This window comes from Phlebotomus papatasi, chromosome 2 (assembly GCF_024763615.1).
Source record: "Phlebotomus papatasi isolate M1 chromosome 2, Ppap_2.1, whole genome shotgun sequence".
In the NCBI taxonomy this organism is placed as follows: Eukaryota; Metazoa; Arthropoda; class Insecta; order Diptera; family Psychodidae; genus Phlebotomus; species Phlebotomus papatasi.
In genome coordinates, this window is record NC_077223.1 from 97,077,266 (window position 1) to 97,092,887 (window position 15,622).

Below are 15,622 nucleotides of genomic sequence, written 5' to 3' on the forward strand. Positions count from 1 at the left end.
TCATATCAAAAATAATTGTTTTCCAAAAGTTGGTCATTTTTGAAAAATCAAAAGTTTGTTGCCTCATTTAAAAAAACTAATTTGAAATGATCAAAACATGCAACCAACTTAATGTAAACCGGTTACATTTTGGGTTTATGTCATTTGAGAGGTAAATGGTGGGTTTGTACATTTTTAAAGTTGTCAATGGTAAATATATGTATATGAAAGTGATTATAGAAAACAAGAAATAATCTGTTTTTTGATAATTTATAATTTAGGTTAAAAATGACAAATTACAAAAAGTTGAAAGGTGGGAAATCGTCCAGAGATACTGCCGAAATTAATCTGCGTCGTTAATTGCCAAATTTAATAGAAAATTACGAAATGTTAGACATAAAATATTCAAATATTATATTAATGAGGTACGAGTACATTTGAAAAACGCTACTGGCAGACATAGGGTATCGACTCAGAGGGGTGATAACAGCATTGTAAGTATCTCTGATAGTGACCCAATGATGTCTGCTTCATAAATTAAAAGATAGTTGGTTACTGAAGGAACACAGGCCCCTAAAGTTACAAAAACCAGCACATTTTGAAAGAAAATGGTAAGAATGTTTGGGTGGCTCTCAATATTCCATTGGTTAGCTAGTTTAATCTGGATAAAATATTGTAGTTTTACTAGTTTAACATGTTTCAAGTAAATTTACAACTTTTTAATCAGATTGGTCTTGCTTACCAATGGAATATTGACAGCCACCCAAATATTCTTACCATTTTCTTTCAATATGAGCTCGTTTTTGTAACTGTAGGGACCTGTGTTCCTTCAGTAACCAACTATCTTTTAATTTATGAAGCAGACATCATTGGGTCACTATAAGAGATACTTACAATGCTGTTATCACCCCTCTGAGTCGATACCCTATGTCTGCCAGTAGCGTTTTTCAGATGTACTCGTACCTCATTAATATAATATTTGAAAATTTTATGTATAATTTTTCATAAAATTTGGCAATTAACGACGCAGATTCATTCCGGCAGTATCACTGGATGATTTCCCACCTTTTAACTTTTTGTAATTTGCCATTTTTAACCTAAATTATAAATTATCAAAAAACAGATTATTTCTTGTTATTTATTATCACTTTTAAACACATGTATTTATCATATACAACTTTAGAAATGTCCAAACGCACCATTGGCCTCTCAAATGACATAAACTCAAAATATGGTAGGTTTATTTTAAGTTAGTTGCATGTTTTTGACCCTTTTGAGTAACTTTTCAAATGAGGCAACAAACTTTTGATTTTTCAAAAATGAACAACTTTTGTAAAACAATAATTTTTTATATGAAATAAAATGCAATATTTTTTTCGAAATATATAAATATGATCTACGGATAACAGGCTACTAGTTTGCAAAAAGAAGAATTTTAAAAAGTAATTTTTTTTATCATTTTTTGCACCTGGTTTCCCGAACATACATGAGGCAATAAACTTTTGACACCCACTGTATTTAAGTTTGAGAAAAAGAAAAAAAAATATTTTTATCCATTAAATAAGGTAGTGTAATCGACTCATTTCAATCTTATTCCAGCTGGGTTCTTGACTAAAAATTTTCTAGCTGTGATATTTTCGCTAATGACAATTGGTTGATTGAAAACAGATATTGTTTTTTCCTTGTAGAAAAAGTACTTTAAATCCAAAGGTTTAATTAAAAGTGAATTAGCGAAAAGGCGACCCAGTTGATGCATACTGACTTATTTCAGTATTATCATTATTTTATAAATTTTCTTTAATATTTTTGATAATTTTTTTTATATTATGTTTCTGAATGAAATAGTGAATAATTCTATGGATTTAGAAGAAGTAAAAAAGAATTTCATCAGTCCAGAAACTAGCGTTTAAGTAACAGTCTTCGGAAAACGATCCAGTTACCCCGCCTTACTATAGTTAATGCAACAAACCATCAAAAACCATTAGGGGAAACTGAGGCACCACCAAACACGGGGTACCACCAAACACTAATTTTTATTTCTAAACTACTTGGACTATCTCGACCATTCCTTCAGTAGACAAGCATCTCTATAGTGCCTATAAATTCCTGTAGGTCTTATCCTCTGAGGTCGAATATCCGACTAAAAAATCGCAGTGTTTGGTGGTACCCCAGTTTCCCTTACTTGTTAATTTTGCAGCACTCAGTTTGTGCGGCTGTCAAGAAAATTGATTAATTCATCGTACAACAAAGGTATAACATCGATAGCATAAGTGAAATCAAGGTGATTGAATTTTGGGAAAGGCACATTATAATATTTAACTACGTTAGGTAGTCTAGAATGTAACTGCTCAACGTCTTTAACATCAGCTACCCAGTCGTTCTGACTATAGAATAGACCAACAGGAGCAGTGATTTGATCAAGAGCATAGTCTGGTGGAGTTAGTGTTCCATATTCGATCAAATTTGTTACTGGTCCATAGTCGTATTGCCGGAAGTTGTTACTATATACACTTTGGCTATAGTGCAGGATTTGTTTAGTTGATGCCCCAGCAGGTGTATTTGCCAGTATAGCTGGTAGTTCAGTCTAAAGAGAACAACGTTTGCATGCCATAAGAATGAAAACAAATGTCTTATGATATTATGATACTTACTCGATTAAGTTGCTCAGAATCATAACCAGCAAGAAGGAAAAGTATATTAGCACAAACCTCCTGAAGTGGTTGATCATTCATACATAATATAGCGGCCGTTGTTTGTGTAAATTCATCGCTTGGCAAAAATTCATTATATCCCAAAATACTGGACATTACTTCCACAGGAAGCTCTGATAGTGCTATAGCACGCATGACAGGACTTTTAGAATGATACATATACGCCAAGGGGGACAAAGCAGAAACTGAATAGAAGTAGTTGTTATAGTCGGTTAGGATAGAAAGCATAACGAATATAGTAGTTGATCCTTGAGAATGGCCAATGTAATGAAGTTTTTCTGAGCCTGTATTAGACAAAACGTAGTCCAGCATTGCCTTCAAATCATATATTCCTATCTCATGCCAACTGAAATCCCAAAATTCTGCTGAATCGGGATCAAGGGTTTCATGGTTTCTGGAATAGGTATTTCCTCTGGCATTTCCCATCCAAACATCGTATCCTCGATCAACAAGTTGATATGCCAAGGCGCGTTCAGGTCCGATGACAACAAAGTCTGCCGAAGAACACATAAGTCCGTGAAATAGAAATACAACGGGCCTTTTTGTGCTATCGGGAACTTTTCCATGAGGTATACGATGCATTGTTAATATATATCCATCTTCAGTTCTAACCACATGAGATTCCACGGGGTAACCAGTCGCGCTGATCATCTCCGGCTAATGAAAAAATTATTAAAATCATTTCTGACTACATTCATATAGGGGAAGTGTGCCAAATTACGGCCAGCCTCTAATTCTGGCCACTTTGATTGTAATTTCGGCCGTGAAAATAAATTAATTAAAATTTTGTATGTAATCTTCGAATAGTCAATGAATTCATATTTATTCATTTTAGGATGTATTAACACAAAGACCGTTAAATTTTAGGTATAATTTCAATTTAAATTGCGTTGAAAAAACTCAGTGTGGAAAGAGTCTTACAAAAAATGTGACAGATCGATTGTGTTTCTAGCAGTCTTGTGATTTGTGGTGAAGTGCAGAAGGTTTTCCTTCGGTGTTTTTCATGAAAATTGATTAGTTTTCTTTAAAAATGGTTTCTGTTTATGTTAATACTGAATCAATCTTTAAATTTCGGGTAAAATTTCCCAGCTGGATCCTGTATTTAGCGTAAAAAAGTATGTATTTTGTGAGCGTCTCTCCGGTGATGTAGCGTTGCCTATTCCGGCAACATTTTTTGCTTTCCTTAATTTCTTATTCATTTTATGTTTTCTTTACAATTTCAGAGTTCTACAATGTCCAGAGAAAAAAACCATCGCTTCTATGAAAAAGATGATGTGGAAAAGGCACTGGAAGAGTTCAGGAAAGGCGAATTGCTATGGGTATCTGCGCGTAAATTTGAGATGCTACTCTTCAGGTTTTCAGGACAAATTACACAGAAGATCTCAGGGCTTGTGGGTCATATAAACGTATTAAACTAAATATTAAACTCGTTCTGTTTGACGTTTTGAAATTTTCTATTCATTGCGTCACAAAAGGTGGTCAGAAGAAAGGTGGCCGGAATTTCACACAAAGCGGCCGGAATACTACCCAAAGCAATGTCCATATTTTTATTAATTTTTCAATAATTTAGCAAGTGATTTAGAAAAAACAAAGATTATAAAATAGTTTTTAAGGTTCCACACAACCCTCCCGAAAAGGAAGTAACAAATATATCAATATGAATTAAAAATATTGCATTTCAAACTTAGGACAGGGCTCATCAAGCTTAATAAAAAGTGAAGCTATTTTACGCTTTTCCTTGTAAAAATTTTGCTGCATTCCACCGCGACTTAAACTAATAAACTTGTGGTACTTGTATTATTTCGGCGAACATTACGAAATATATATTTTTAAATAGCCTTTAATGCACAATTTCGAAATATATCACACTGATAAGTCAATTCTCTTTAAGAAAAAACTTGCCATTAGTCTTCAGTTCATCTATGCAAAAACGTATGGAAAAATGAAATGTCGAGAGGCCCCTGCTTAGGACTTCGGTGCTTATATGCAACTATGCCGAAATTTGGCACACTTACCCTACAGATCACACGAGGATTTTACCGTTCTTGGAAATTCCTTGTTATTCAACACAGTTTCAGTCTGGCTTCCAACGCAACTAAAGGCCGCCACAATTAACATAACAGGAAACAGCAACATTTTCTCAAGAAGGTGTACAACTGTCACAAGAAAGTCTACTAAATAAATTCTAAATGTCAGAGGTTATTATATTTTCTTTTCACTATCTTATCTGAGAATACAACATAGCAATTACAATCATATATTGTTAATTTTCATTTTACTGCTCAAATTTTGGAATACCGGAATACCACTAAATACCACTAGAAAATTAGACAAACTTACAATTGTATATTGATCTGTCGTGATAGATAGTATAAGGATACCTCCGGTGATCTTCAGTGGAATTTATAGTAGTTGGTTTTACTTCACAAAAATTTTCAAAATTCTTAAAACTCAGAGTACGAGCAATTTCGATCGATAGTTGAATTTTAATGGGACAGAATTGCGTTGTGTTTTACTTTTATATATTCCAATCATCGAGATAAGTTTGCTCAGCACGATTCCTTGTCGCAAGAACTGGAATTTATAGAGAAGGTTGGTTAGGTGTATTCTCGCCCCTTATAAAACCTCGCCACAAAAAAAGCAAATATTGTTCAAAGAACCAGATGGAGCCTCGGAAAGAGTTTATTTAGCCAAAGAGACAATGACGCACGACTATCATACATTATCGCAAATATTTATTTAAAAATGCTATAAATATGAGGTAGATGTTAAGCAGTCTGCTTAAATTTATTTCTGCAAAAAAATTAATTTTCAATTTTCAAGTCACTTCAATTAATTCAATTTCATTTAAAATTCAGTTAATTTAGAAATTCGCACATAACACAAAATCCGGCTTTGAAATTTTACCCGAAGTTTAAAGATTGATTCAGTATTAACATAAACAGAAACAATCTTTAAAGAAAACTAATCAATTTTCATGAAAAACACCGAAGGAAAATCTTCTGCACTTCACCACAAATCACAAGACTGCTAGAAACACAATCGATCTGTCACATTTTTTGTAAGACTCTTTCCACACTAACTTTTTACAACGCAATTTAAATACAAAGTATACCTAAAATTTAACGGTCTTTGTGTTAATACATCCTAAAATGAATAAATATTTAAAAGCAAAATGAATTCATTGACTATTCGAAGATTACATACATAATTTTAATTAATTTATTTGCATAGCCGAAATTACACCCAAAGTGGCCGAATTTAGAAGCTGACCGAAATTTGGCACACTTCCCCTAACTCTTTACAACTTTTTAAAACCTATATGACTATGAAATAATGTTATCATAATACAAAATTTATATATTCAATTTTGTCATCCAGCTCATTAATTATGGAAAAATTTATCAATTGAAGATAAAAGACTTTGATTTCAAATTTTATTGAAGTTTTTGTCAGCAACCCTGTGTTTTCTCTTCTAGGATGGTTATCCCTAGGAAGGCTCATCTCTCTCTATGGCCACCCATCCGCAAGTGAATGGTGGGAGACGAGAGGAGGAAGCTGTGAAGTCCTATTGAATATTCATCAAACGCAATGAATTGGAAAACATCTCATCGTTTCTATAGTGACACTGTCATCCACCCTCAACCACCCCCATATTCCCAGTGGTATCCCCATAAAATATGCATACGTGTATCTGGGTCTGTACTACATTATTTCTCGCCCAGCTCTGTAGTCAGCCCATTTGACTATGACTATTCTGCGGGCACCCAGCAGAATTTTTTAGTTATTTCGTGAGAGCGAATGCAAAAAAGCTCCCACGGTGTTCCACTTTCATGACGAGAAAAAAATTATCCATTTTGCCATCGTAGAGGTGCTGAAAAATACGTTCTGCACGACATGAAGAGAACATATGCCCACAATTTTCCATGTTTGAACGACAATTAATGCATTGAACATTGTAAACAACATACTCTGTATGATTTAATCAACATTGCATCTGCTATTGATTCACCTATCAAACAATAGTTTGTTAACTTTATGTGAATTATCTTCCTCTTTAATATGACACCGAGATACTCATATGCAACTCCTGATGATAAAAAAGGATAATACATAAAAGCTATGCTATATACAAGTCCATAGAATTAAGTGCAATAATCACAAAATATTTTTACATTGTGTGCTTCAATGATAATCACCACGTCTGCTGCATATGTGGCAAGCATATACAATTCATTTGTGTATATCCACATTTCAGTCAATCGTGACAATAGTTGTTTCAGATTACTAAATACGTGTATTTCTTTTCACTTTAATCAGAAGTTTTTTTTAATTATATCATATCTGTCAGTACATATTATATTGACTACGATATAGCTAAACCTTTATTAAAATAAAATTATAAATTCAAATGATAAATCCTTTGATAGTTGAATACAAAGGACATTATTGAACTTGGATTTATCTTTGGCATTGTGAGTAAAACTTCATTATTTATTCTCTTTGAATTGGAGCTTACAAATAATATGATTTTTTTTTCAGAAAATTTCTTCATGCAACGGAAATGGAAAACTCTTTTTAGTACGATATGAAAAATACTTATTGTTCTCTAGGAGCACAGAAGTCCTGGGAGAAACATTCAAGAGGAAATTAATTGTCAGCCACAGGGGAGGTTTTTGTCCTTACCTATTTGGATGAGTAGAGCCTGAAGAAAATGCCAATTTATGGGGACACCAGTCAGAAGATGTTACTAATTACATTGTGAGTTGTGAGCAATTCGGAAAAGCTCCACAAAAAAAGACATTTCGCGACAGACAGGAAGTTGAGAGAGAAAAATGTGAAGATTGCAAGAAGGAAAACGATTTTGTCAATTTACACGCGCCATAAATCGCCACAATTTGTGATTGTGGATGTAAAATTGTGAGGAAATGGTCCGATGGTTTTGATGAAGAGCGCCTGGAGGATGTCTGCCAGAAGAATGACGCCGGTTGACAAGTAATTGCATCGTCTGATACCCTTCGAAGAATTGTCTGATGTCTGACACTGTCTGGGATGCATGGCACAAGAAGTTTTGAATATGGTGAAAAGTGACGGGAACCCCACCCTTCTTATGTAAATATTTGCCCAGAGGGTTGGAAAACTTATGCTGCTGAATTCACTTAAAATGTCATGAGTTGCACTCAGCATATCATGGGCATAATTGCCGAAGAGTTCTTGCAGTCAGAAAGCCACAAATTCCCTCTGCAAATATTTATCTTTCACCTTCTCAATATCATGCAATGTATCCGCGCCAAATGTACCATTCTTGCTGACAAAGTACGCTATAAATCCCAAATAGCGATTCTAATTGACCACTATTATCTTTACTTTCTGCCATTCTCAGGAGATTTGTGTCTTGGAGATCTTGGATGAAGAACATCTGATTCACCTAAAAGCTCTTCATGTTTTGGCAAGGATTGAGAAAAATTGCTTCAGAAAATACATAAAACACAACTGTATCAGACCCAGTAATAGAGAATGTAGAGAAGTATTGAGCAAAAAAAACGTTTCATCTTGCAACATTGCAATAAAGTTCAGTTGACAAAAAAATTCTGTTTTTAATCATTATATAATAATAATAAATATTTTATTCACAACGATTGAATCATTCCATTTATAATTTGTGAAAGAAAGACAAATAACGGAAAAGTAAAGAAAGGCATGTGCAAATTGAAGAGACTTTGGAAAGGATATATTTGAAAAAGAAATAAAATAAATATATTTAAAAGAAATAAAATTGAAAGCTCTATTTGGAAAATGTTGCTGGATGGCAGCTGCAGAAGAACGTCCGCTATTCAGGATATCGGGATATCACTATACACGATAATGCAATTGACAAAAAATCATAAATATCAATGAGTTTATTGTCAAAAAAAATAATAATAAATAAATAAATAAATAAATAAAACAGTAAATAACGATTAATCGTTCGGAGACAAATTCTGGCAATTATAAGCAGATATATAGAATAGATATATAGAGTTCGGCTTAGGAGGGTCAAATAAGTTCTAGTTTGTTTTTGAATCGAAAGCCCTTAAACCGATAAATTTTCACAGAGGTCTTTGTTACTGAGAAATTAGATATCTTAGATTTTAAGCTTGTAATAGGGGCAGAGTTAATGCCTATACACAATGGGAGCAATTTTTATAATAAATTTTTTTTAAATTTAATTATCGTAGGCAATAACGTCATTTTTTTCTAAAAGAGTGTTTTACGAAAATTGCTTCCAATATGTTAAGGCCATTATTGAGAAAACAAAATTTGGAAATGTTGCAAAATAATGGAAAGGGGATTGATCAGACATCGCATGAATTTCTTACTATTTATCCAAATTGAACCTTTGCAAAAATCGCTTGCCGATAAAGCGGTCTTCAAGTTAGAGGTTTAGCCTAGTTCCCAAAGGTTTCAAAATCCTAAATAGCACCCAATTCTGTCGGAATTTCAAACCGATCACCAAATCACTTGCCCTATAGTAAAAATGAAAGGATCCCCGAGGATCTTTTGAAAGTATCCCTATTTTAATACTTATTTAACTCCGAAATAAACAAATAAAAATAATGAAAAATTTGATATGTTGAAACAATGAATTGAATTGAAAAAGTTATCTTTGGTGTTCACTCAGATGAGATAATGTGGTCTGAGTTGTAAGTTTACGATAAAACAAAGTTTATCGTGATAAATATGTATACAAAATTTCAAGATTGCATTTTCTTGCATGTTCATAACATATGCATTTTTTCTTTTATGTTTTGAGTAAAATTCATACTAAGTACCTATACTATATATCATCATCAACATTTTCAACTGATTATCCCTATTAGGGTCGCGGGACCATGACATCCCAATTAGCAGCCCACGCTTGTCGACTCTCAGGAAGATGCTAAGGTTCGATCCCAAGGCGCTACAAGGCAAGATTTTGAATTTGATTCAGCTACCTTGTCATAGGTCTGCCCTGAGGTCGAGGTCTCCTCACAATGGCTTGCATAGCTTTTCTGGAGAATCTTTCATCATGAACCTTTCAAAAGGATTAAAAATAATTCATCTTTTTGAAAAGGATCATATATAAACCAATTTCATCTTTTCATTTTTACCGTGCATAGATCCTAAGTAAAGTTTTTCCAAAAAAAATCTTGACTGATACAAAATTAGAGAAGTTGGACCACTGAAAATAATAGCCAAATTCGTCAAGAGAAACGGAATTAATGTTTAAATTCATGTGTAATCAGCATTTATTCACTCAAAGAAGTGTTTATGTGTACGAAGTACGTTTTATTAATTTATTTATTATTAAGCGATTATTTATTTATTTATTTAGTTATTTATTTTTATTGGGCAAGCGGTCAAAATAGGCTTGTTACCTAAGACCTAACCGGGATTAAAGGGATGGGGGGGGGGGAGGAAACAAAAAAAAAACAAAATTAGTGCTTTTGAGCCTTAAGGCATCTACTCGAGCAATTTAAAAAAAGTTTTGCTTTAAAGAAAAATTTCCCTATCATTGCGTTGGCAGAAATGTCAAATTTTAAAAAAAAGCATCCTTTATATCTTTTCTCATTCTTTTTCCAGCAATGATTATACGAAAATAGATTTTTCGCACTTATAACATTCATAATCTATATGAGTATCAAAACATGAGCACACAAAGTTTGGGCCCGATCTGATGAGATCGGATTTCACATGGGATCATAGAAACCGACATTGTAAGGAATCAATTTGAACTCTAAAGGTCGAGAATATCTCAAAGATAGAACAAGTCGTAAATTCATCGATTTACGACATCATAAAAATTTAAAGCAGAATCAAGTAGAATTTTCTAATGGTTTTTCAAAATTCAAAGTTTCAAGTCATATTTCATACAGGGATCCTTATTTTGCTGAATTTTGTTCAAATTTTCACTTTACTAAAAATGTCTTAAAATTTGCCACAAGTCCAAATCAATTGTAATCGGTAATAAATAAATTATAAATCGATTATTGATTTTTACTGGAAAATAAGTTTCATTACCTTTTCGAAATAATACTAAAAGAAAATTGAAAATCCTTTAAAAATTTACACAAAATCTTGAATTTTTTAACATGGCATCTCATCAGTTCAAAATGCTTTTGAATTTTTTGCTCCCTTTTAAGCAAACACCACTAATTCTGGGAAATCGTTTAGCAGTAATGGTAAAACGTGTTCTTATGCAAAGACTTTTTTCCCTGATTATATACAGCAAGTTGTGTGACAAAATTGTGTAACTTTTCTTATGCCTGGGAGATGCCTTTTTTTCCATCCCAAGACGATTCCAAAGTTCAGCTGGTGGAGCATGATGATAAATAAACAGAGAGATAGAGCATAAAAGGTTTTTCGATGGCATCTGACAAGGAACATGAGAAAATTGCTTCGGGATATTGAATAAACGCCTCTAATCTCGTACAAATGACACGTCACTGAGGCGATAGACGAAAAATATTCTCCCATTCGCACACCATAATAATATCTCAAAAGAAAATTGTATATGTCTGCAGCTGAAGGGTTTTGCCTTTCAGGCCCATTCACCAACTGGATTTTTCACCATCGTGTTGCCCACAGGAGCTTTCTCTTCAGCTCCTCATCCTTCAGATCCACCTACACTTTTCTTTGGCATGGCTTCACGAGTGAAATAACTTTTTATTCAATCACAATTCTATTGGATCACTTTTTCTTCTCACCTCCTTGTCATACTCGTCCTACCCGTCTCGTTCCGGAATCGATATGTGTGTATCTTAAATAGATTGCCTCTGCAAATGGTGGTAAATTTAATGAAACTCGAGATATTCCCTAAAGCAAAGAAATGGGAGTGCTATGAGTTCTATTGTGGGAAGCTTTGTGGACGGAAATTGCAGCAATTTCTTAGAAATCCGACACCAGTAATGTTTTGTGGAACACTCTGTGGTATATTCGGCAACCCAAAAGGTGAAAATGAGATCAATAGGATTTGCATTAAAGCTCTGAAGAAACGTAAAAAAAGCCACTTGTTGCCATCAGCAGCAAAGTCCTCCAGGAGCTTTTACTGAGGAAGCAAATCAATTTATATTGATTGAGTACGGTCATCGTTAGTTCTCATCTCTTCAACCACAAATAAGGGTAATCTCGAGAATTTGAGCTAATCACTGAAACAAGAAAGTAGTAAAAATGATTAAATGCTGGCCAATTTGTGAAGTCCATATTGATTAAGTGGCACAGTGGAAGACAACGGTCATTTTGGGGCGAATAGGAAGATCCTTTGGATCTAATTCACCCATCCAAGAATTTCTGATTAACTCCCCATTCGTTATCTCCCATCGTCATTGGTGATTTTTCCCACAGAATTCTCAATAGTTCATGGACATTTGGTGGTTTTTCGGTGAAAGATACAGCACAAAAGAAAAGCTTTAATTACTGAGACTACTAATATGGGGTAGATTTTCATACATATTATATAAGTATAAGCTTATAACGATAATTAAAGAGGAACCATATCATATTACGAGTGTATTCCTAAAAACTAAGTTGACCCTTTAAGGACGAGACGCCTTTTACGAACCAAATATCCACAATAAGAAAAGGGCAGAAGAGCGTTCCAGCCTTTGCGAAGTTCTCGAACTCATGTTTTAGATTCCATACCTCAAAAATACTTTCGTATAATTTTCCTATTAAAGTTCTGTATTGGTTTAATACATGACGAAAGGAGTAGTGTTCATGGGTTCAAGGATTTTGCACTGTATTCCCTGAAAAGTTGAACTCAAAATTTTGAGTTTAACTGGTATTTTTTCTTTTTTGAAAATGTTGTAAAAATTTGAATATTTTTTTAAAAAAATAAGCGCAAAAGTGGAAGCTCGCCTTTTCAGGGAATGTAGTACTCAATGTTACTGATCAACAGTAAAAAAATGAAAATTTTTGAGAATGGGGGGTTTTTGAGAAAAATTAATTTTTAATTTTTTTCAAAAAAAAAATTTAAAAGACGGTTACAAAAAAACTTGAGCAGATAATATAGAAAACTAGTATATCGTTTTAAAGAGTATAAAATTATCTTTCAAATAAAAAAAGAGTAAGAAGAAATCTCAACCCGTTCGCGAGATAGAGCATTTTGAAATATTTGCCAAAAATCTCATTTGACGAATGAAGCGCGAAACGCCATTTTTGACGCCATGTGTCTCCGGCCAGGAATTTTTTTTTGGGCGAAAAAAAAATAGGGGTATATTATTTTATCGTGTACTTTAACATATGTAAAATTCAAAAACATCTAAGACCATGAAGGGTACCCCTATGGTTGTCTTGAGATGGATTGGCCCGTATGCAAATAGCTCTTTCTCGTGAGTATGAGCACTCTTCAAAAGTGGGACGCTTTGCCCACTCTTTTGATGCTGTTATTTATAAAATCAATCTTCTAGGTCTCTAATCCAATATAAAGAGTATGTAGGAATAAATACTAAATAAGGTTTAACGTTTGATTCAATTATCCGAATTTAACTACCGATTGCATAAAAGAAGGATTTGGGAAATGCTACTAGTCATTATAAAACTTCATAACTTTTGAATCTATAAGATCATTAGGGCACACGCATTGGCGTTGAGATTATGGCATGGAACATTCTAAAATTTTAGTATGTTTTAGCTGAGCCTAAAAGTTTTCGATTCAAAATTAACCAAGGCGGAAGTGAGGAACATATGACTTCAGGCAGCTTAGAAATTTGGCTTTTTCTCCCATTTTAAAATGAAATTGAGCCTTATCATAATGTAATGTAGGTTCGCAATTGGTTTGTTTCAATTAAAAATTGGAGAAAAAATTCAATTTTAAAGCTCAACAGTTAGGAAAAACAAGAAATAACAGTTCCTAATTAGATTTCTTTTTCTTAAAGGTTCTAATAAGGATATTATTGATTTTGAAAAAGTTCAAATTAAAAAAAAACTCTTTCTATTTTTTCTTTGTGTTAAAATTCAATTTGAACTCATCTTTACTAAAATACTGGCCACATCCTTGTAACAAAATAAAACTTTCAGTCAATTCTGAATTGTTAACACTTTAATCTGTCTAGATACAATTTGACCATTAAACAAGATGTAGTGCCTCCCTTTCTTTTCACAACTTGGTTCTTAGTATTCCGGAGGTTCCGTTAGCCATTTGCTGACTGGACTTTTCATCCTGTGGCCGCCACTATTGTAGAAAGGAACAAAAGAATAACAAATTTAGAAAAATACTGATAAACCCGGATAAACTTGTAGTAGCTGGGAGCTTGGATTATTTACATGTAGAGACAACGTTGAAGCGCTTGCAATTCGGAGTTTGAGATGTTTTAACACGGAACAAGTGTAAATTCAATTGTAACTTGATTTTTTTGGATTAAAATCATATTGAGCTAACTGTTCTCGGTAGTTTAAGGTTTAATTTTAATAGGTAAAATTGACTCAAAGCGATACTTTACCGCTGTGGAGAATTACCTGTGGTAAACAATAATTTCTCTGTGATAGGATTCTGTGATATCTAATACCCTCTTCTTCCTGCCCAGTTTACCTATAAATATATTGTGGTGTTATAAATCTGTCAGGGACTGTGTGTTTCTTGGGCTTCCTTTTACCGTTTGTGATATTCACGTACCTGGAAATATATATTCCTTTAGTAAATGTCTTCAACAGTGATCCGGAACGTAGGCGGCTGGCTTTTCCAGAAGACGTTTCCTCGATGACCGCCAAATGCCCTTCACCAAATCCACTGAGGCAGTGAAACACACTTTTCACCTTCACCAATTATTTTATTTACAAGTATTCTCCTCTTAGATTTCACTGAACACGTTTAACTCTACGTCACGTAAATTTCTGTATTTTAAAGTTAATATTTTTATAACAATTTTACAAATAAATTTAATACACTTCTCCTCACGTCTCTTTGATTTTCAAGTCTCTTACGTAATGCCCAGACTCGTTCCCGCTCATTCCCCTACTTTCTTTCCAGCTGATCTTTTTCACCACTTTTTCCTTCTTCTCTCTCCCTCCATACATGTTCAAAATCCAACCGTCTTTTGTCTCTTATTTTTAAGAGATCTCCAATCAATGGAAATTCTATACAACCGCCAAAATTCAACTTCCAATTCCAATCGAATTAGCTTGCATTCCGAATTGAAGGACACAAAGTTTTAATCATTCCCAGGTAGCTTGTAAAGAAACCCAGCTACTATAAACTTATCTGGGCTTATCACTGATTATAATATTTACACAGAGAAAAAAAATACCCTAGAATCAATACTTTTTTGGGATACTTTTGGTATTAAAAGGGCTCCAATACCTCGTGGTATTAAATTCTAGGGTATTTTGGGATTAAATTCAAGAAAATCTCTGTCATTGATTTAATACCATAAAATCATTAAATTTCAATCGCAATGAGTATTGATTCTATCCCATTTTGGTATTGATTCTATCCCATTCTGGTATTGATTCTATCCCATTTTGGTATTGATTCTATCCCATTCTGGTATTGATTTTAATCCCATTTTGGGATTGATTCTATCCCACTCTGGGATTGATTCTATCCCACTCTGGGATTGATTCTATCCCATTTTGGGATTGATTCTATCCCATTTTGGGATTGATTCTATCCCATTTTGGGATTGATTCTATCCCACTCTGGGATTGATTCTATCCCATTCTGGGATTGATTCTATCCCATTCTGGGATTGATTTTAGGGTATTTAGGTATTGATTAAAAAAATATTCCTTGGAATCAATACCTCGTTAGTATTGATTTTAGGGTATTGTGGTATTAATTTTATCCCATCTTGGTATTGATTTTAGGGTGTTTTTATCCCATTTTCCGTATTGATTTCAGGATATTTTTATCCCAATTTCCGTATTGATTTTAGGGTATTTTCATCCTATTTTTTGTATTGATTTTCATCCCCCTT

The 15,622-nt window shown here is 33.5% G+C and overlaps 1 protein-coding gene across 1 annotated transcript; it reads right to left on the minus strand.

The window, feature by feature from the left end:
* Window positions 1-1,106: 1,106 nt before the first annotated feature.
* On the minus strand, window positions 1,107-6,943 carry LOC129801096 (lipase 3-like). Its single transcript, XM_055845857.1, has 3 exons — window positions 6,866-6,943; window positions 2,631-3,347; window positions 1,107-2,563 (listed from the first exon to the last, which is right to left on the minus strand). The coding sequence occupies exons 1-3, from the start codon at window positions 6,941-6,943 to the stop codon at window positions 2,180-2,182; spliced, it is 1,179 nt and encodes a 392-aa protein (XP_055701832.1). The 3' UTR covers window positions 1,107-2,179.
* Between the last annotated feature and the right edge of the window lie 8,679 nt (window positions 6,944-15,622).

Excerpts from the sequence above, each read along its gene's own strand:
- LOC129801096 (XM_055845857.1), bottom strand. The coding sequence starts at position 6,943 with ATGTGGATATACACAAATGAATTGTATATGCTTGCCACATATGCAGCA. Across the intron at positions 3,348-6,865 it reads TTATCATTGAAGCACACAAT|CCGGAGATGATCAGCGCGAC; the intron begins GTAAAAATATTT and ends TTTTTTCATTAG. Across the intron at positions 2,564-2,630 it reads ATTCTGAGCAACTTAATCGA|ACTGAACTACCAGCTATACT; the intron begins GTAAGTATCATA and ends TGTTCTCTTTAG.